Genomic DNA, 22,344 nt, shown 5'->3' with positions numbered 1-22,344 from the left:
ACGTTGGAGTATTGTGTCCAATTTTGGGCCCCCCACTACAGGAAGGATGTGGAGAAGTTGGAGAGAGTCCTGGGGAGGCCAACAAAAATGATGAGGGGTCTGGAGCACATGACTTATGAGGAGAGACTGAGGGAACTAGGCTTGTTTAGTCTACAAAAGAGAAGAATGAGGGGGGATTTGATAGCAGCCTTTAACTACCTGAAAGCGGGTTACAGGGAGGATGGAGCTAGGCTGTTCTCAGTGGTGGTAGATGAAAGAACTAGGAGCAATGGTCTCAAGTTGCAGGGGGGGAGGTCTAGGTTCGATATTAGGAAAAGCTTTTTCCCTAGGAGGGTGGTGAAGCACTGGAATGGGTTACCTAGGGAGGTGGTGGAATTTCCATCCTTAGAGATTTTTAAGGCCTGGCCTGACAAAGCTCTGGCTGGGATGATTTAGCTGAGGTTAGTCCTGCTTTGAGCAGGGGGGTTGGACTAGATACCTCCTGAGGTCCCTTCCAACCCTCATCTTCTATGATTCTATGACTCTACACAGCTGAAAATAGCAGTGTGGACAGGGAGATATTGGCATGAACAGCCAATCAGGAAATGCGCAGAGAGTCCAGCAAAACTGGAGAATGTTGACTGAGTGTTTATCCAGTCTTTATTCTCATTTCTTATTAGTCACTATATTCTTAGTGCTCGCTTAGGCTGGGATTTTCCAATGAGCCTATGGGAGTGAGGTGCTCCAGTCCCACTGAAAACCAGGATCCTAATTCTTTTAGGGCCCTTTGAAAATCCCAGCTTTACTGGCAATATTGTCACTTGGGCCATCTTCACACCGAAGTCAATGGGCTAACTCCTGAGATTCTTACCCATCCAGACCCCCAGCCAAGTCTCCGCTAGTGTTTATGGTCTGCCTTTTGGGTGGATGGCGGAAAGGGCTCAGTCGCCTGGTCTGTCACATCTCTGTTTTTCACTAGCCCTTGCTATATTGGGTCTGAGTCTCAGCACATTGTCACTGGCCAAAATCACAAGCAACTGTGCTGAAATCAATAGCTGTGTTTGTTCTCTCAGTGTGAACGCGAGGTAACTCTGCGGAAGGGAAAGGCGTTATGTTGGTTTAAATTCAGAAGCATTCCACAGGAGTTTCAACAGCAGAAATAAGGAGTCATCCACTGTTGCAATTTGCTTCTATGTGAGAGAAGAACCCAACCTACTGCTAATCAATAGAATGCAAATCAGTTTTGATATTTATCTGCATTGGGACTTTAAATGAGTCTAAGAGAGAGAAATTCCCAGTTCCCATTGGCTAAATCCCCTTTGAAACTCCCAGCTTCAGTTTAAACAGCACTGAAATCACGAAACTAGATGGGATTCCTAGAACAGCGGTCTAAATGTTAAATCGGCTGGGTAGATTGATTTATTAGGCAGGTAATGGGATTCCTCTGTACTGACATTGATGTAAATCATAGCAGAATCTACTTGGACAAAAAATACTTCTTCAACTGGAGGTTCAAAAATATAGTATAGAGTCCTCAACTGGTTTAAATATCATAGCACTACTGGAAATACTGGGTCTTTTTCTCTTTGGGTACAAATTGGCACAGGTCCATGGATGTCAATGGGGCTCTTTACCTATTTATCCCAGCCCATTGTTCTAGAATCCATTAAAATAACCATCACTATTTTGTTTACCTAAATATTCAAGGTCTGAAGCTGGAGAATCCTTTATTCACCACAGATGGCTTTCTTCTCTGTCCAAAGATGGAACGTGAGGAAGTAAAGAGTAGCCATCAATGTAGGTGGGATAGTCTTCGAATTACCGCTCTGCTCCTTTCTCCACTCAGGAGAAACACAAACCAAACGGCTGAATAGTGTTTTCGCAAAGCAATGTATCATCAGCTGCAGATCTGTCTCCCGCAGTGATTCTGGCTGGAAGACATAACTATATCCCTGACTCCAAAGAAACCTCTAGGGATTAAAGCTTCAGCCTCCCTAAACATGCTCCCAGGTGTGATTTGCTAAACAGCTTATTTGTTCCTTAGTCTGTCTGCTCGTTCTTTGTTGCAATGTTGAGAAAAACATCTGCGATCATCATGTTCCAGAGCGACCCATTTGTAATTCTGTCCACCACAGGCCTTGCAGTGTGTCTCCCTGGGATTCAGATGAACTTGTGATGATTTCTATGGGCACAGACTGAGGTGAAGGTAGCTGGATTTTCAGCAAAACATGGCCAGATTTCTAAAGGTAGTCTGCAAAGGGATATTGTCGGAATGGCCTGCTCATATTTTCTGCTCAGAAGCATATTCTATTTATTAAAGTTATTGCTTGTGTGTGATCTATCCATCTGTCCATCTATCTATCTGACAAGGTGGGTGAGGTAATGTCTTTTATTGAATTGACTTCCGGTGGTAAGAAAGACAAGATTGTGAGCTTCCCCAGAACACTTCTACTAGTCTGAAGAAGAGCTTTCTGTAAGATCCAACACTTATGTCTCTCCCCCAACAGAAGTTGGCCCACTAAAAGATATGACCTCGCTGTCCTTCCTTCCCTCATATCCTGGGACCAACATGTCTACAACATCACTACTGGAATTGGGCTCCCACCTCACAATGAATTTAAATATGTTTAGGAAGGTTCCTTAGGCTTCTATGAACATCTCAGGTGGTGGATCAAGCTCCCAGCCATCAGTTCTGGTAACTGGCTGTGTATTGGTCTAATCCAACCTGTACGTCAGGAGATTTACCAAGCACCCTCGGGAGTTCAATTCCAATTCATTTTAGATACCCTGACCGTACGTCTTAAAAAGATGTAATGAACCAATGGTGTGTATGTGCAACACCGAGGGAATCAGACCTAGTCATAGGCCCTACTTCAAGGTCATCGACTGGCAACTCTCCTTTAGCCCGAGTGGCTGGAGTTTGTGTTTCTGGTATCCTGAGAATCAGAGTTATAACCTCACGATTAGTGGGAACTCCTGTTTTGCGGTGCAGAATAAGTTCCTAGGTGGGCGCCGTATTGTCTTCAAGTATCATTTCCTGGCGACAGAGGTAACCATCACGGGTCAAAGCCTCATGTCCGAGCAACGCCTGCCCTGAAATGAGCCAATCAGATTCCCAGCAGGGTGTAAATTGATGTAGTTTCGCTGATGTCAATGACACCGCATGCTTCGCTAGTGTAAATATCTCCACTTACAACTTATGGACAGGGAGCGAAGAGGAAACAAGCAGGCGGAATTAGAAGTCCTGGCCGTGAAGGAACTGTGACGTGACTGGAATAACCGAGACTTGGTGGGGTAACTCACACAACTTGAGCTCTGTTGAGGATGGGTATCAACTGTTCAGGAAGGACAGGCAGGGGAGATAAGGTGGAGGAGTTGCACTGTGTGTAAGAGAGCTCGATGCCTGCTCAGAGCTCCAGTGTGAGACTGGAGAAGTGTTGGGAAAATGTTGTGGACAACATCCTGCTGCAAGTGGTGGAGGATCCGTGCTCCTCTTGACCTTCTCCTCACAGACAGGGAAGATTTGGTAGGGGAAGTAGAAGTGGGTGGCAACCTGGGCAGCAGTGACCATGAGATGGTCGAGTTCAGGATCCTGACAAAAGGAATAAAGGAGAACAGCAGGATATGGACCATGGACTTCAGAAAAGCGGACTTTGACTCCCTCAGGGAACTGATGGGCAGGATTCCCTGGGAGACTAATATGAGGGGGAAAGGAATCCAAGAGAGCTGGCTGTATTTTAAAGAGACATTATTGAGGGCACAGGAACAAACCATCCCGATGTGCAGAAAGAATAGCAAATATGGTAGGCGACCAGCTTGGTTTAACAAAGAAGTCTTTGGGGAGCTGAAACACAAAAAAGAAGCTTACAAGAAGTGGAAGCTTGGTCAGATGACTAGGGAGGATTATAAAAATACTGCTCGAACATGCAGGAATGAAATCAGGAAGGCCAAAGCACAATTGGAGTTGCAGCTAGTAAGGGACATGAAGGGGAATAAGAAGGGTTTCTACAGGTATGTTAGTAAGAAGGAGGTCAGGGAAAGTGTGGTCCCCTTACAGAATGGAGGAGGCGACCTAGTGACGGAGGATGTGGAGAAAGCTGAGGTACTCAATGCCTTTTTTGCCTCTGTCTTCACAGACAAGGTCAGCTCCCAGATTACTGCACTGGGTGGCACAGAATGGGAAGAAGGCGAACATCCCGCAGTGCTGAAGGAACGGGTCCAAGACTATTTAGAAGGATTGGACATACATAAGTCCATGGGGCCGGATGCAATGCACCCGAGGGTGCTGAGGGAGTTGGCTGAGGTGATTTCAGAGCCATTGGCTTTGAAAACTCATAGTGATTGGGGGGAGGCCCCAGATGATTGCAAAAAGGCAAAAATAGTGCCCAGCTTCAAAAAAGAGAGGAAGGAGGATCTGTGAAACTACAGATTCAGTCCCCAGAAAACTCATGGAGTACGTCCTCAAGGAATCCATTTTAAGGCACTTGGAAAAGAGGAAGGTGATCAGGAGCAGTCAGCATGGATTCACCAAGGGCAAGTCATGTCTGACGAACCTGATTGGTTCTGTGGATGTAGGGAAGGCGGTGGATGTGATATACCTTGACTTTAGCAAAGCTTTTGATACTGTCTCTCACAGTATTCTTAGCAGCAAGTTAAGGAGATATGGTTTGGATGAATGGACTATAACATGGATAGAGAACTGGATAGATCATTGGGCTCAACGAGTAGTGATCAATGGCTCCATGTCTAGCTGGCAGCCGGTCACAAGCGGAGTGCCCCGGGGTCGGTGCTGGGTCAGGTTTTGTTCAACATCTTCATTAATGATCCGGGAGATGGGGTAGATTGCACCCTCAGCAAGTTTGCGGACGACACTAAGCTGGGGGGAGTGGTAGATACCCTGGAGGGTAGGGATAGGATACAGAGTGACCTACACAAACTGGAGGATTGGGCAAAAAAACCCAAAAACTCATGAGTTTCAACAAGGACAAGTGCAGAGTCCTGCACTTAGGACGGAAGAATCCCATGCACAGCTACTGACTGGGGACCGAGTGGCTAGGCAGCAGTTCTGCAGAAAAGGACCTGGGGGTTTGTGATGTTCCTCTCTGCAATCTGGACTGGTATACTGATGTGTCACCCCAATCCCTCACTCCTGAAGCCCGTCTTGCACTGGCCCTGCTGTGTGAACCACCCAGTTCTCAGTCGATTCACTCACAGCCCCCTGCAGATAAGCGGCTCCTATTTTACAGGATAATCAATAATTTCCACAAAATCATTCAAACCTTTTTGGAGACATAATGTTTTATTTCCCAATCTGATCTGTTAATCACGCGTATTTGGGATTTGGACCTGTACGTCCACGGGATCAAATCTGGTCCTTAGTTATGTCCTCACTGCATCATAGAAGATGTAGGTGAGGTTTACCAAAGGAGCGCAAGCGAGATTCAATGGAATTTTTTCTCTTAACTCCCTTTGGAATCTTTGAAAATCCCACCCATAATGAGAGCTTCTTGGAAAATGGAAATTCGATCACACAGGAAATTCCAGTGCCTTAACATTTCTTTGCATGCTGAAGCAGGATGAGAAGTCAAAGTACCCAGCATTTTTGTGGAATCAGGTGTTCCAAAAAAATTAACCTCAGAAATGTCAAAACACTTCATTCTGACCAAAACTAGAGCAGGCCATAACCCAGAATAGCTGTTCTACAGGAATTTCCAAAATGTACTTTTTGTTTCTTTTATTCTGAATCAGAACAAAAACGAACATTTCAGAATTCCCTACAGACCAAAATTCTGAACTGAGTTGTCGGGGTGCACAACTGAAGACAGAGGTTGAGAAATTGAAGAGAGTTCAGAAAAGAGCCACAAGAAATTAGAAACCGTGTCTTGTAGTGAGAGTCTTAAGGAATTCAATCTATTTAGCTTAACAAGGAGAGGGTGACAGGGTGACTTGATCTCAGTCTATAAGTACCTACAGAAGGAACAAATATTTCATAATGGGCTCTTCAGTGTAGCAGAGAAAAGTCTAACATGACCCAATGGCTGGAAGTTGAAGCTAGACAAATTCAGATGAGAAATAAGATGTGAATTTTTAAGAGTCGGCGTAATTAACCACTGGAACAACTTACCACGCGCTGTGGTGGATTTTCCATCACTGACAATTTTTAAATCAGATTTAACATGTTCCCGTGGAACTGTTCTGCCAGAACATTTTTGATCAGTTCCAGCACTTCAGAATGAAATACGTCCTTTCAATGTCAATCCGTAATTAAAAATATTTGGCATTAATTGACATTTTAACTTAAAAAGACATTGAAACAAATCATTTTAATGTCAGTCGATGTCAGTATGTCTATTAAAAAATCAAATCCTTATTTGAAAATAAAATATTGTGTTTCAGTTTGAGCTAGGAAAGAGAAAAATTGCTTTGCTTTGCTTTGGGGTTTTTTTATGTCCAACCTAGTTAAATACATAGTTTTCATTTTCCAACAGCAAATTGAGGTATTTTGTCAAAACTGACATTTTCCTGTGGAAAATTTTGATTTCAGCTATGCCACACTTTTTGAAATTAAGCTATTCTGTGGCCAAAAAAAACGACGAGCTTGTTCCTCCGAGCTCAGTTAGTTGTCTGTCAGCAATGAGTTGCATCTAACAACATCACCTGTGGGTTTCTTCGTCTTCCCTTGAAGGTTTGATGTGTTTTCGCATATGGAGCACCCAACCAGAAGGGAAACTGAGCCAGGGTGAAGGAATTTGTTCTGCTTGGGTTGGCTGGCTCTCAATATTTGCAGATCTCTCTCTTCATGCTGTTCTCGTTCATGTACATTCATGGCAAACAGCTGTAAACAATCCCTACATGGAAAGATACTCCTGCTCCATTGAAGGAAAAGTGAAGCTAGACTCATAAGGCCCATGCATGGAAGGCTAAGTTTCCAAAGTCAGGTAGGTGCCCCAAAAGGCATATAGACACATTGGAAATCCATGGGAGTTAGGCACCTAAATCCTTTCGAGGAGCTGGGCCTCAACGGGATTTTCAGATGTGCCTAAGAAGACTAGCCCTGGAACATCCAATGGGAATTAGGCACCTCATCCATGTAGGTGCTTTGGAAAATCCCACCAGGCTCCCAGCTGCACCATTATGTGCCTAAACCCTTTTGGAAATATGGCCTGCAAGATCAAAGCGTGAGTGCACACCTCAACTTCTGGCTGCGGTTGCTCCGGCAGAGGATGTCTGGTGGGTGAGGAGGGAATGACGGATCCTTTGCGCTTGATTTTATTTTCCTGGGTTTCAAGGGAGCAAAACACTTTCTCGCTCGGTCGAGTGAAGGCAACAAACCTTTCAGAAAAGGAAGGGCTCTTTTTGGAGCTTATTTTAAGAAAGCAAATGTAAAGAATGAAATGCAGTGTCCTCTAGATTTCAGCTCAGGTCAGATCCCCAGCAGCCGGCAGAGAGCATTGCTCAGCCCAAATCGATGGAGGTTTGCGGATTTACACAAGGTAAGGATCTGACCCATGTGGTTTGACCAGAGTTAGGATTCACTCTGCTTCTCCTGAATTCTCTGCAGTTCTGCCTGTGAAAAGTCAGTTTAAGTGAGTGGATGACCAGGGACAAAGACTCTGGTTTTCGACCGCTTCTCATTACCTCTCATTCACCTCAGGGTGAATGAGGAGTAACTCCCTTGCACTCAAAGCAGTTGATTCCCCTCTCACCCATTCCAGCGTAAATCTTCCTCTGTCTGTGCCTTATTTTCCCATTCAGCAAAATGGGGCTGGTGACCCCGACGTGCTTCGTAAAGTGCTTTGAGAGCTACTGATTTAAAACACACCATGAAAGCTAAGTATTACTGTGATTTCTTGCCTGGCAAAAGAATGTGTGCCCCTGCGCTCCGTTATTCAGCCCACTTTTTTCGGGGCTAGCTCCAAGAATAACCGACGGAGATTTGACATACAGCGGTTGTTCAGAATTTAGTGCAGAGGAAATCGATGAAGGTAGGTGTGTGAGTTTACAAAACCCGCGCAGCCATGGGGGAGTTAAAAGCTAGATTCTCTGAGGACTAGCCCTTCAGTTCTTTGTTTAATGGCCCCTAAGCAATTTACTTTTCGTTTCTGAGAAAGTCTGTGGATTTCCCTGAAGATTATGTCCCACGGCGGCCTCTCAGCATATGAAATAAGCGTCCCTGAGTTGAACAGTCCTATTTTGCCTGAATAGACCACATAAGAAGACAGTAGTATATAGGACATAGTTAAGAACATAAGAACAGCCACACAGGGTCAGATCAGTGGTCCATCTAGCCCAGCATCCTGTTTTCCAACACCAGATGCTTCAGAGGGAATGAACAGAACAGGTAGTGATCCAGCCCCTGTCGCCCACTCCCAGCTTCTGGCAAACAGAGGCTAGGGACGCTTCAGAGCATGGTTTTGCATCCCTGCCCATCCTGGCTAATGGCCATTGATGGACCTACCGTCTGTGAACTTATCTAGTTCTTTTTTGAACCCTGTGATGGTCTTTGCCTTCACAGCATCCTCGGGCAAGGATGCCACAGGTTGACTGTGTGTTGTGTGAAGAAATATTTCCTTTTGTTCCTTTTAAACCTGTTACCTACTAATTTCTTTTGGTGACACCTTGTACTCATTTTATGAGGAGTTAATAACACTTCCTTATTTACTTTCTCCACACCAGTCATGATTTTATAGTCCTGTATCATATCCCCCTTAGTCGTCTCTTTTTCAAGATGAAAAGTCTTAGTCTTATTAATCTATCCTCAGATGGAAGATTTTCCAAACCCCTAATTACTTCTGTTGCCCTTTTCTGTACCTTTTCCAATTCCAAAATATCTTTTCTGAGATGGGGCGACCAGACCTGCACGCAGTATTCAAGACGTGGGTGTACCATGAATTTACAAGGAGGCAATACGATATTTTCTGTCTTATTATCTTTCCCTTTCCTAATTATTCCAACATCCTGTTACTTTTTTTGACCACTGCTGCATGCTGAGTGGATGTTTTCAGACAGCTATACACCGTGACTCCAAGATCTCTTTTTTGAGTGGTAACAGCCAATTTAAACCCATCATTTTATATGTATAGTTGGGATTATATTTTCTAATGTGCATTACTTTGATTTTACTAACATTGAATTTCATCTGCCATTTTATTGCCCAGTCACCCAGTTTTGTGAGATCCCTTTGTAACTCTTTGCACTCTGCTTTGGGCTTTACTATTGTGTGTAGTTTTGTATCCTCTGCAAATTTTGCCACCTCACTGTTTACCCCTTTTCCAAGATAATTTATGAATATGTGGAAAAGCACGGGTCCCAGTGCAGACCCTGGGGGACACCGTGTATGTCTCTCCATTCTGAAAACTGACCATTTATTCCTACCCTTTGTTTTTTATCTTTTAACCAGTTACTGATCCAGGAGAGACCTAGCCTCTTATCCCATGACAGCTCACTTTGCTGAAGAGCTTTTGGTGAGGGACCTTCTTTACACTTGTGAAATCATCCTGGAGACAGGGCAGTTTGCAGATAGATAAATAAATGACAGTGTGAAAGAAAGAAAGAAAGAAAGAAAGAAAGAAGCAAGCCTATAAGATATAGATAGTTCATTTTAATTATAAATATATAATAAAATATGATAATAATCTGTTAAGGATATTTGATGGTTGACTTCATTAGGGCAGGCTGAATTTTCAAGCTTAGAAACATTTTTAAAATGTGTGTTAGAGAATCATTGTCATTATTGTCCATTTTTAAAAAAACAACATCTGTCTTGGTTTTTCTCCTTGCTAAGAGATCAGTTTTATTTACATTTCATGTGATATCAAATATGTTTCCATTTCAGGATGCATCTACAGAACTGCCACCCACACAGTAAGTATCTTCTGAAAGTTCTTTGGGTATCTACCCATAACGCTTAACATTTACACCGGTTTAAATGAAACCAGAATGTTTTGTTATTATTATCATTATTTCTAGCAGTCAAATTCATACTAGTTTAGATTGCTTAAACAGAGCGAATTTTGCCGTCTGATTTGCTTTTCATTGTTTGTGCTGGTTTTTTGGCTTGGTTTTTCAATGGATTTCAAAGAAGTCAGGTGCACAAATCTCACTGAAAATGAATGGATGTGGGTTAATGATTCCCTGCAGCTCCTTTGAGACTGCAGCCCTGTGCTTCTGCACTGTGCTCTCCCTCCAGCCTACAATTTTACTTCTATTTATAGTCAGTTTCTGGTCAGTTTCACCTTCTTGATGTCTTGCAGAATAATTGTAGAGTTGCAAACAATGCGGGGACACTCTCCACCTTCCAAAATTAAACAATCTTCCCCCATATTTACTCTGAGTCACATATGATGATTTCAGAGAAAAAAATAAGTTTTTACTTATTAAAAAGCAGAAAAGACAGACAGACGGACAGACAGAGCGCTGCAGACAGCACAGTTCAAAAGGACCCTGGCCGGATTCCATTCCAGCGAGTGTATCACCAACAGAATTATCGACTACCTTCACAGCAGTTGCACACGTGAAAACATCCTGAAAACAGTGCAGTTTGCAGAGCCGCTCATTCAACTGAAGAAATTGGGACCACACTTTGTATTAGGGTTCCCTTTGTAAGTCCTTTAGAAAAGGCTTGGAATGATGAGATTTTTATCAGCAACTGACAATTAACATCGATTTCACTGTACACACAAAAAATGACAAAAAACATTTCCATCAACAATCTAAATTCACAGGTAGCCAAAGGAAGGGAAATGCTGCCTGAGAACTTTTTAGAGTTTGATTTTAGGTTATTTGCTTTGCTTATTTTGACGTGATGGTAACAGCTAATTTAAAAAGAAGTATTAATGCTTATAAACCTTCAACATTTTGAATCTTAACGTCTACTGTCATTAAATAATCACGGTCTGACACCCCTGTTTTCTGACCCACATAATTAACTGCAGCTGTGAACAATTAATTGATTAAAATGGAAATAAAAAACAAGCCATAATTTTGTGCAACTAGGAAGATTTAAATCAATAAAAATAGTAAAGCAATGCTTGAAAATAAGCATTGATATTAGCCCTCAAAATCCCGGGGAAAAATGAACTCTCCCACACCGATCAAAAATGTTTAATAGATTATACGTATGTCAAAGGCATAGCAGTGTATGTTTCCAGAGGTTATCAGCCATCAATAGAAAGTTTTAGAAATGGTCATAAATCACGTATTTGGAGTGGCTGGTCCCAATACAAATTGGCTAAGCATTTATTAAAACATCAATTATTGCTCCCTTACAAACTAGTTATGAATGGAACCTTAATATAGAGAAAGCCCAGAATCAGAGGTGAATGGAGTCTGGAAATCTGGGGTACCATCCTGGTTACCAATGGTTCAGAGGAGGTATAAGTCAAATATGCTGTCAGTAGCAGTAGCAACAACAAGAGTGGACTGTCCTTTAGTGGCTACAGGCAGGGCCTAAGAGGCTCACATGAGACCAGGCCCTTCAAGACGTCCCGAGACAGACACCAAATAACTGGGGCACCCCAAATAAGTGGGTTTTTTTGAAAATATGGGCCAGGACTCATGGGTGCTGTTTCCGGCTCTGGGAGGGGAGTGTGAGCTAATAGCTCAGAGAAAGGAACCAGGTATCAAGTGGCTTGGCTTCTCTTTCCAGCTCTGGGAGAGGAGTGGGGTCTTGGGTTGGCAGGCTAAGAGTCAGGACTCCTGGGTTCCATTCCCAGCTCTACGAGGGGAAGAGAGGTCCCATGGTCTCAGGGGTGCGAGAAACCCTGGGTTCTGTGTCTGGCTTTGGGAAGTGAGTTAGGCCAGGTTTCCTGGCTCTGTGGCTGGAGTGAAAACTAAGTCTGGGATTTGCAAAGCAACCTATGGGAGTTAGATGCCAACCTGCCGTTGAAAGTCTGTTGCCCTGAGATGACAACCTACGCACCACTCCTGTTGAGAGCTGAATGTGCACTGCTTCCTATACGTTGTGTTCAGCACAGTGTAGGATATAGCTCTTTCATGCGAGATGGGGTGTCCAGTTAAGATAGGCTCTGGTTAGTTACTGGGCTTTAGTGAGTGGATTATCCAGCCTGTGTCATGCAGGAGGTCAGACTATATGGCCCCTTTGTGCTTTAATAATGATATGTATCTATTGTGTATATATGGCTGCTCAATTCATTGTCTATCAGCAATGAGTTGCTTCTAACCTGTGTCTCTCTTTGTCTTCCCTGTGTGGTGTCTTGTGTTTTGGCAGGTAAAGCTCCCGATGGCAAAGGGAAACCAAAGCGATGTGGTGGAATTTATTCTGCTGGGGTTCCCTGACTCGTGGTATCTGCAGATCGCGCTCTTCCTGATTTTCTTGGTCATGTACCTCCTGACGTTGATGGGAAACATCACCATCATATCCGTAGTGGGGACCCATCGCCACCTGCACACCCCCATGTACTTCTTCCTCTGCAATCTCTCCTTCCTGGATATCTGGTTCACCACGGCCTTCATCCCCAAAACCCTTGCCATCCTTATGTCCCAAAGCAAAAGCATCTCCTTCCACAGCTGTCTCCTGCAGATGTACTTTATGTTCTCCCTAGGCTGCACTGAATATCTCCTCCTGGCCGTCATGGCCTATGATCGCTATCTGGCCATCTGCCACCCATTGCGCTATAGCTCCATCATGAACAGCACCTTGTCCCTTCAGCTGGCTCTTGGTTCATGGACAAGTAGCTTCCTGACTATTTCTGTCCTGGCCTTTCTGATCACTGGGTTGTCCTTCTGTGACCGTGCCGTCATCAACCACTTCTTCTGTGACGTGGATTCTTGGATAGAGCTGTCCTGCACAGATACGCGCCTCGTTGAGATGGTGTATATTACTATCTGCTTTATTGTCGTCCTGGGCTCCTGTGCGGTCATCCTGGTCTCCTACATTAACATCATCTCCACCATCCTGAGAATCCCATCTCGCCAAGGCTGGCAAAAGGCCTTTTCCACTTGCTCGGCCCACTTCACCCTCGTGATTGTGTGGTACGGCTGCTCCATCTTTCTGTACGTCAAGCCTTCCAAAGAGAAATCGCTAGAAATGAACAAAATGGTCACCCTTTTGAACGGCATTGTGACTCCGTTGCTCAACCCTTTCATATACACGCTAAGGAACAAAGACATTAAAGAAATCTTGAGAAAGGCATTTAGTAGTGGGAGGTGACCCTAGTGTCCAATGGCTTGGCTGTCACTGATTTAGGCAGTCAGTGAGCCATCAAAATAATAATAATAAATTCATTTTTTTCTCAAATATATAATCATAATTAATAATAATGCAGAATTTGGCCCTGTATTTGGAAACTGTGTTACACGGGCCTGATTCTCATCTGCAATAAGATAACTTTGGACCCTGTTGGCAGTGTAAACAGGCCCCTTTACACTGCTGGATTCATACAAAGGGGCCTTACTTTAAATAAGGATCAGGCTGTTATGGTTTGTGTGTCTAAACTAGTCTGCTCTGCTATATTTCTCCATTTTCCCTGGATATTTGCTTGTGACCCTTAGTACTGGAACACTTTTGACGTCTCTCCACAAGCATTGTCATGAGTCTGTTTATGTTCTGGAAACCTTGATTCGACTCTCTGCAAATTTGGAGAAGACTTTGGAAGGCGTTGAAGGAAAATAGGATTAGATATTTGTCAGTAAATGCTGGCAAAACGTCCATCTCGCCGGACACACACAAACAGATGAAAAAACTGTCTCATTGATAATAACAAAAATGTACAGTTAGGCCAACTGAGCAAACTGAGTCCAAATCCAGTGACTAAGGCCTGGTCTACACTTAACTTCAAATTCCTCCAAGAGCCGAGTGGTTGGTTTCACCCACGTGATTGTCACTGGAGCATTTTGTGCACTGGATGAGGTAGCCCCTATTTTGGGAGAGTCATTTGTTGGAGTGTGCGAGGTGTGTTGAGGGAATCAAACATTGTAGCACTTCCGTACCTGTCAGGGGGGCTGGAGAATAGGTCCATTAAAGACAGAGAGGGGCTTAGGCCACTTTCCTGCAGCACCTATGTCAGTACCTGGCACGGGCAGGTCCAGCAGTTCTCCCTCTTCTGCTCTCACTTGCTGCTTCTGTGGCTTTTATGCTCAGTCCTGAGCTTGCTGTGGAGCTAGGATAGCATTGAATCATCGATTCATAGAAGACGGGGGTTGGAAGGGAGCTCAGGAGGTATCTAGTCCAACCCCCTGCTCAAAGCAGGACGAACCCCGACTGAACCATCCCAGCCAGGGCTTTGTCAAGCCAGACCTTGAAAACAACAAAGGATGGAGATTCTCCCACCTCCCTAGGTAACCCATTCCAGTGCTTCACCACCCTCCTAGGGAAAGAGCTTTTCCTAATGTCCAACCTAGACCTCCCCCACTGCAACTTGAGACCGTTGCTCCTAGTTCTGTCATCTGCCACCACTGAGAACAGCCTAGCTCCATCCTCCCTGGAACCTCCCTTCAGGTAGTTGAAGGCTGCTATCAAATCCCCCCTCACTCTTCTCTTCTGCAGACTAAATAAGCCTAGTTCCCTCAGCCTCTCCTCATAAGTCTTGTGCTCCAGCCCCCTCATCATTTTCATTGCCCTCTGCTAGACTCTCTCCAATTTGTCCACATCATTCCTGTAGTTGGGGGCCCAAAACTGGACACAATACTCCATATACCGTCTTCCCTGGGTTACATGAAGCTTCTGGACCAGTAGGTGTAGAGCATCCTCCATCTTCATCCATCAGAGCTTTGGTCTATCATGTGAAAGTTCCATATTCCCAGGTGGGAATTGAATTTCGACGCAGCGGATCGATGTTGTTTACACCGCCCAGACATCAGGCTGCTGCTAGAAATTCCCTGAGGGATAATCATTAATAAAACAAAACAGCTAAATGGGACCTGGCCACAGTCTTCAGTTTGGTTACTGCCTGCAGATAAAGGCAATTCTTTATCTGATATTCTTGACTGTGTCCCGTTCCATAGTATGAAACCACTGCAGAATGCAGGAAGCCATTTGTTGAAATAACTTTATACACACCGAGAAAACAGTGAGAAGTGTTAGATCCACCTAAGACAACTCAGACTGCTGAATTTCTGAAAAGAAGAGTTAAAACGATGCATTCTGGACCCAGCATTTTTCAAGGTACAATATGATCATTTTTAGTTAAGCGTAAACCACCTTGTTTTCTATTCTATTCGGTCATACCATACCATACCAATTGCCATATACTGGTTGTCTCTGTACAGCTGGCTTATGCAATGAATGTACAGAAAATAGACTATGGGGGTTTTTCAATTGAAATTCTATTTTTATTATTAAGGAGCAAGGAAACCAAAGAGCTGGACTCCGCGCCCACATAAGAGACCTAGAAATCTGGAATAACTCCTTTGAAGCCCATAGTAGAGCTGGTCAAATTTTTGAAGACATTTCTTTTTCCTTAGGGGAAAATGGCCTTTTAGCGAAATTGAAATTATTTTGCCACTGGGAAATGAAACAAAAAAAACCAAATGAAAACATGCAAAATTATATAGAAAGAAATATATATATATTTTAAAAAAACAGTAAAAAAAATGAAAATAGGAAAAAATGAGTGACATGAAGACAACGTCAGAATTTTTTTTTTTAGGAAAATCTTTTTAATTTTTTTTTTTAACCAGCTCTTAGGTAAAATTGTCAAAAGCACATAAGTGACCCCAGGAACCTAAGTCCATTGCAATTGACAGGCACAGCTATTCTGGACTAATATAGCTATTCTGAAACTCCCCTGTGTGGGCACTGTATTCAGAATAAAAGTGATTTGAGTCTGGATAAATTACTCTGCTTTGTAAACAGAGTAATTATTCTGGAATACAGAGTCCACATGGGGAGGTATTCTGGAATAGCTATTGCAGGTCGATTTTAGTCCCATTTCAGTAAGGACTTTAAGTCCGATTTTCAAAAGTAATTTAGGCACTTGGGAATTTGTCTCCTAAAGCACTTCTTGTCTTGATTGCGATAGGAATCAGATAGGCATAGGTCTCAGCGCTTTGCATGGTGACTGGCAGCATTTCAAAGATTTTCCTTTTCGTGTTAAACTGTGTTGTCGCCATCTCTTGCACAGAAAGGCTTGCCATTCTGTGCATGCTGAATTTGGATGAGTTTGACTCCACAGTCTTAATGAGCACAAGTTTCCACTGAATGCAACGGGAGTTTTAAGTAGCTATGGACTTGAAAATGAGCCCCTAAGATTTTTTATAACAATTAAAAACATGTCTACTGCTTACTGTTAGGGTATAACTATATAATGTAAGTTCTTATAAGTATCTAGGCCTCTGTATCTGCCTGAGATGGGGTTCTGGACCTGCCTGAAAGCTAAAGTTTCTGAGACACACGTTAGCAAAGAACAAAAGACGCAGTATTCCTCTTGTCCGCAAGTAGATGGGTTCTCTTTATTACTGGGAAAGATAAGGCATGCAGTTCAAATGTTTCAAGGTGCAGTGAAGGTGCGATATATGAATGCACAAAGCTGACTCCTTTTCAAGACAGATGTCAAAGCAAAGCCAAGCAACCGGCTGGGAAAGCGAGGGAGGTATTAAAAAAACCCCATAAACATAGGGCCATAAACTGCCTATGGCCAAGATGTGACACCACTCTCTGCCCTCCCATGGAGTACAAAAGGGGTTGTAACAAAGCCCTCAGACCCCCCAAAATGGAACATAACCATATATTGGAAGAGATGTAACTGGGGGGTGGGGTGGCCTACAGGTATAATTAAGGCTATCAAGAAGAAAGTGGAGGAGGAGGGGGTTTCTTTGGCGTATGGAGCCAGAGTCAGGGAAAGAAGGAGTTCTGTGGGCATGTAGAATGATGAGTAGGTGGGGGACAGGAGGTCTATCAGCATAGAAAGAAATACGCCTGACTGGTGTGCAGGGGTTGGAGATACGGTTCTGGTTTTAAGTTTGTCAGTGTAACCCCCAAGTGCAGAGTGCCAGCAGATTGGACTCTGGATTGTTGCTTTCCAGCGAACTGTGTCTGGGAACTGAGAGAGGACAGGGCAGGGGAGCCCTGACACGTATTATTGGGAGCATCCGTTCACATGCATTCCACATCTTCAGCTGGCGCAAATGCTCACCATTCTGCTGACGTTTTTGAAGTTATTGCAAGTTTGTTTTTACTTTGCCTATCTATAAATTTCAATTACTATAGATGGAAAGATCTCTCGCCAATTTGTATGTGCACTGTGACATTGACGTCTACCCCTATTTACTGATAAAAATGTAATTCTCCAAAGCCTATCTATACGTCAGCATGTTTGCAGAATTCGTGGAGCTGATCAGAAAATGGAATTTGCAACCCGTAGGAAATTCTGCTATTTCAACATTGTTTTTCATCCCAAATTGGGACAAAATATTGAAATATTTGAATTGTTTGTAGAACAAACAGTTCTGTAATTTTTTATGGGAAAAAATGACATTTTCGATCAAAATTAAATTTTTCTTTCATCTTGAAATGTCAAGTCAAAATAAAATCCTTTCAAATTCTGCTAAACCACATTCTAAGTGGGAAAAATTTTGGTCAAACAATTTCCAACATGTCAAAAAATATTGTATGCACTCGTATGCAGATATTATCAATGCAGGGTTGCATTCACCATGTCTACCACCACATTTTTCACTTAAAAAAGAACCAGTGGATGTATGATATATGTGTTCAATATTTTTACTAAGTATCAAGGAGTTCATTTAAAATAAAAATATTTCTTAGGTTTGGTCAATATGAATTATAACAAGGTTTCCTTATTTTGTACACTTGACGTTATGATGGGTGAAAAAAGGGAAAACATTTCCAAATCAGGTTAAGCTAATATGGACACACAAATCTTAAAATTCTTTCATCATAATTATGTGTTTTTGGCTTGGTGACACTGAAGGGCAAAGTTAAGTTTTCTACTGGAGGAAAAGCTCTTATTTATGAAGAATAATGTAGGGAAATGACCATTAATCCTATGAACGAGCAAATAAAACAAATGAGAAAATACTGGGGGAGAAAATATTGTACTTTTCACGAGTAACAAAGAGGATGAATCCCTGGAATAAGTGCAACATTTAATTCTCCTTTAACTTTGAAGTTGCTACTACGGCACTATGTTAATGGTTAACACCAATAATTAGGACTGGTCAAAAATTTTACATCAAAACATTTTTTCTGCAGAAAACTGGTTTCGACAAAACAAGAATTAGAGAGGAAAATGTCTTCTCTAAATTAACAACCCTCGCCCCCCAAAAAACAACAACAACAAAAGACCCTTTATTTTTCATTTGAAAATCAAGAACTATCCGCTTTTGGTCAAAAGTTTTTAGCAGTTTTCAGCAGAAAATATTCAGGTTTTGGCCAAAAAAAAAATTGGGGTTTCGGTTGGAAATCCTGTTTTCAGTTTTTCAATGGAAGTTCAAAAATGTTGCAGGGAAAAAAAACATCTGACCAGCTTTACTAACAATTCATAAAACAGGCATCTTCATGCTTTCTCCAATGCCGTCTCACAAAGGTACTTCATGATCCCCCTCAAATCCCTCCTCAAAACCTTCCCTTAGCAGGATCCCTACAAAAAACTCGACAAGGGTGAGGCTGTCGGCGAGCAGAGACCACTGCCTATCACCTGACCATGAGCTCCCAGTGCAACGCTGTGGCCAAAAGATCTAACGCAATCCTAGGATGCATAAACAGGGGAATCTCCAGAAGGAGTAGAGAGGTCATTTTACCTCTGTATGTGGCCACTGCTGGAATACGGCGTCCAGTGCTGCTGTCCACAGATCAAGAAGGATGTTGATAAATTGGAGAGGGTTCAGAGAAAGGCCATGAGAATGATTAAAGGATTAGAAAACATATTTTATATTGAACGACACAAGGAGCTCAACCTATTTAGCATAACAAAGAATAGGATAAGGGGTGACTTGATTACACCCTATAAGTGTCTACATGGGAAATAAATATTTAATAATGGGCTTTCTGGTCTAGCTGAGAAAGGTCTGACTGGAAGCTGAAGCTAGACAAGGTCAAACTGGAAATAATGTTGTAAATTTTTTAATAATGAGAGTGATTAACCCTTGCAACAACTGATCAAGGGTCGCGGTGGCTTATCCATCATTGGCAATTTTTAAATCAAGGTTGGAATTTTTTTCCCCAAAAGAACTGCTCTAGGAATTGTCTTGTGGAAGTTCTCTGGCCTGTGTTATACAGGAGAACAGACAGGATGATCACAATCATGAATCATAGAAGGTTAGGGCTGGAAGGGACCTCAGGAGGTATCTAGCCCAATCCCTCTGCTCAAAGCAGGACCAACCCCAACTAAACCATCGTAGCCAGGGCTTTGTCAAGCCGCAGCTTAAACACCTCTAAGGATGGAGATTCCACCACCTCCCTAGGTAACCCATTCCAGTGCTTCACCACCTGCCTAGTGAAAAAGATTTTCCTAATATCCAAACTTGATCTCCCCCACTGCAACGTGAGACCATTGCTCCTTGTTCTGTCATCAACTACCACCGAGAACAGCCTAGCTCCATCCTCCCTGGAACCCCTTTTCAGGTAGTTGAAGGCTGCTATCAAATCCCCCCTCATTCTTCTCTTCTGCAGACTAAGTAAGTCTAGTTCCTTCAGCCTCTCCTCATAAGTCAGGTGCTCCAGCCCCCTCATCATTTTTGTTGCCCTGCACTGGACTCTCTCCAACTTGTCCACATCCTTCCTGTAGTGGGGGGCCCGAAACTGGACACAATACTCCAAATGTGGCCTCACCAATGTTGAATAGAGGGGAATAATCACTTCCCTCCTTCTGCTGGCAATGCTCCTACGAATGCAGCCTACTAATACAATGGTCTCTTCTGACCTTGGAATCTAAGAATACAACTTCTCTGTTTCCTTATACTCCCTTGTCTTTCTTTCTCCATCTGTTGTCTCTAGTCTTAGACTGTAAACTCCTTGGGGTAGAAACTGCCTTTTAGTTCGATGTTTGCACAGCATCTAGTAAAATGGGATCCTGGTCCAGTACTGATGCTTTTATGTCTTCTGATAATACAATTAAATAATAAATAAATAACAATAATTATTATTATTAAAGAACTGTTATCAGAGCTAACAATGTTCTCCTCGGTTTCTTTTTCTCTCGAGCAAGACATGCCTGGCGTACAAGGGGAAAACCAAACGATCATCACAGAGTTCATCCTCCTGGGATTTGGGGACCTTCGTGAGCTGAAGATCCCTGTATTCATGGTGTTCCTGGCTATCTACATAGTGACACTCATTGGGAATATCCTGGTCATGGTAACAGTGTCATATAACCACAATCTGCACAACCCCATGTACTTTTTCCTGGGCAACCTCTCTGCTCTGGAAGTCTGCTACACTACTGCCATCGCCCCCAAGATGCTGAAAACCCTCCTGGTTTTGCGAGAAGAGGTTTCCTTCTCTGCTTGCCTCCTGCAGTTCTATGTCTTCGGCTCTCTGGCAGTTGCCGAGTGCTTCCTGCTTTCCGCCATGTCCTATGACCGTTACTTGGCCATCTGCAAACCACTGCGTTATGCCTCTGTCATGAGCTCCCAGCTTTGCTTTCGGCTGGCAGTGGGGTCCTGGGTCATCGGGTTCCTCTCAGTGGTGGTCACCGTGCCCATGGTTTCTAGGCTATCTTTCTGTGCTTCCAATGAGATTGACCATTTCTTCTGTGACCTGACGCCCATCCTTAAACTCTCCTGTGGGGACACCCGTCCTGTTAGGATTCCGGCGTTCATCATAGCCTCCCTTGTGTCCTTCTCCCCCTTCTTTCTAACCCTACTGTCCTACTACAAAATCATCTCCACCATCCTGAAGATCCCTTCTGCCACAGGGAAGCAAAAAGCCTTCTCCACCTGTTCCTCCCACCTCATTGTGGTGTCCATGTTCTATGGCACGCTGATGGTTGTCTACGCGGCTCCCACAGCCAACCAGTGGCCAGCCTTAAACAAGGCCTTCTCCGTGCTGTACACAGTGGTGACCCCAATGATCAATCCCATTATATACAGCCTGAGGAACAAGGAGGTCAAAGAGGCCTTGAGAAAACTCATCAGTCCATATCCCGTGGGGTGGCTAAGTGCCTGACGGGGGCCTCTGGCCTGTCTGGATTGCTGAATCCTTTTGTGCTTTATACACGCAAGTAGCCTCACTGAAGTAAATAGCCCAAAACCCAAGCTTTGTCAAAGCTGCTGAAGGGATTTGAATGCCCTATGCCTATATGACTTAATACAATATGAAGAATGTGCCAGCAGCTAAGCCACTAGCTTGGAACGTACGTTCAATTCCCTGCTCTGCTCCACGCTGAGCTGGAGATGTGAGGGGGAGCGGTGTCACGTCTCTTAGAGTTTAAGGTCACAAGGCACCATCACGATCATCTTGTCTGACCTCCCGTACATCGCAGGCTGCAGAACCTCGCCCCCCCCCCCCCCCCCCACACACACACTCCTGTCACAGACCCCTCACCTCTGCCTGGGTTACTGACTGAAACGTTGACACCTGCCCACAGGCAAGTCCAGCAGGCAGAACATGTGAACTCAGCGTGGGTCTGCAAGAAGAGGAGGATGGGCCAAGAGGCGTCAGGGCAGCTCTATGGCCCTCACCTAGGACTGACAACGAGACAGAGGGAGAAAGACAAAAATGGGTTCCGCAGCAGATGGGCTGGGTGGCGCTCTGGCTGGGCCTGGCTGGACTGTGAGCCGGGCTTCTCTACGCCAACCCAGAGAACTCCCCGGGGCTGAGTTCCAGTGATTTTTTTCAAGGAGCCTAAGGGAGTTAGTTGACAGCCAATGGGATTTGGGTGCCTAACTCCTTTAAGCTTCATTGAAAATGTAAGACCACATCAAACTGATCTCCCTTAGACTCAGCCTTTAAATATTCTCCTTCAATTCTTTGTTTTACTCCCTGTAAAGTTTTCTCAGATATAATCCGGCTTTGCTCCCTCTAAACCTTCTAACTTATAGACCAGAGGTCTTCCAACTTATCATCTCTGTTCCACTTTGTGGGAGAGACATTCCCTTCAGCTCTTCAGTCTCCTCAGCTCTTGGTTTTCCAAATGTTTCTCTCTCCAGAACAGAAGCGAGAGTCCCATAGGCCCGGATTTATAAAGGTATTTAGGCACCTAATGATCCAGATCCAGCAGCACCTCAGAGTTACGAACACGTCGGGAATGGCGGTTGTCCCTAACTCTGAACAAAACGTTATGGTTTGTTTTTTCAAAAGTCCACAAACCTGGACGTTAACTTAATACAGCTTTGAAACTTTATTCTTCAGAAGAAAAATGCTGCTTTCCTTTTTATTCTTTTTAGTGGTTTACGTTTAATGCAGCACCGTGCACTATTTGCTTTTTTGTTTGCTTGTTTCTGTGG

At 43.6% G+C, this 22,344-nt stretch overlaps 2 protein-coding genes across 2 annotated transcripts; both read left to right on the top strand.

The window, feature by feature from the left end:
- The first annotated feature begins 12,220 nt into the window (after positions 1–12,220).
- LOC137142816 (olfactory receptor 6F1-like) lies at positions 12,221–13,150 on the top strand. Its single transcript, XM_067532283.1, has one exon. It carries the CDS (start codon positions 12,221–12,223, stop codon positions 13,148–13,150), a length of 930 nt encoding a protein of 309 aa, XP_067388384.1.
- A 6,957-nt stretch (positions 13,151–20,107) lies between these two features.
- LOC137142815 (olfactory receptor 6F1-like) lies at positions 20,108–21,064 on the top strand. The gene has a single exon (XM_067532282.1). The coding sequence runs from the start codon at positions 20,108–20,110 to the stop codon at positions 21,062–21,064; it is 957 nt and encodes a 318-aa protein (XP_067388383.1).
- Positions 21,065–22,344: the final 1,280 nt, after the last annotated feature.

The sequence above is a fragment of the Emydura macquarii genome, unplaced genomic scaffold, assembly GCF_026122565.2.
Source record: "Emydura macquarii macquarii isolate MOO-44397 ecotype Brisbane River unplaced genomic scaffold, CSIRO-AGI_Emac_v2 contig_3249, whole genome shotgun sequence".
In the NCBI taxonomy this organism is placed as follows: Eukaryota; Metazoa; Chordata; order Testudines; family Chelidae; genus Emydura; species Emydura macquarii.
The sequence above is the reverse complement of the archived record's forward strand: the minus strand, read 5'-3'. Positions and strand labels throughout refer to the sequence as shown.

Excerpts from the sequence above, each read along its gene's own strand:
- LOC137142816 (XM_067532283.1), top strand. The coding sequence starts at position 12,221 with ATGGCAAAGGGAAACCAAAGCGATGTGGTGGAATTTATTCTGCTGGGG.
- LOC137142815 (XM_067532282.1), top strand. The coding sequence starts at position 20,108 with ATGCCTGGCGTACAAGGGGAAAACCAAACGATCATCACAGAGTTCATC.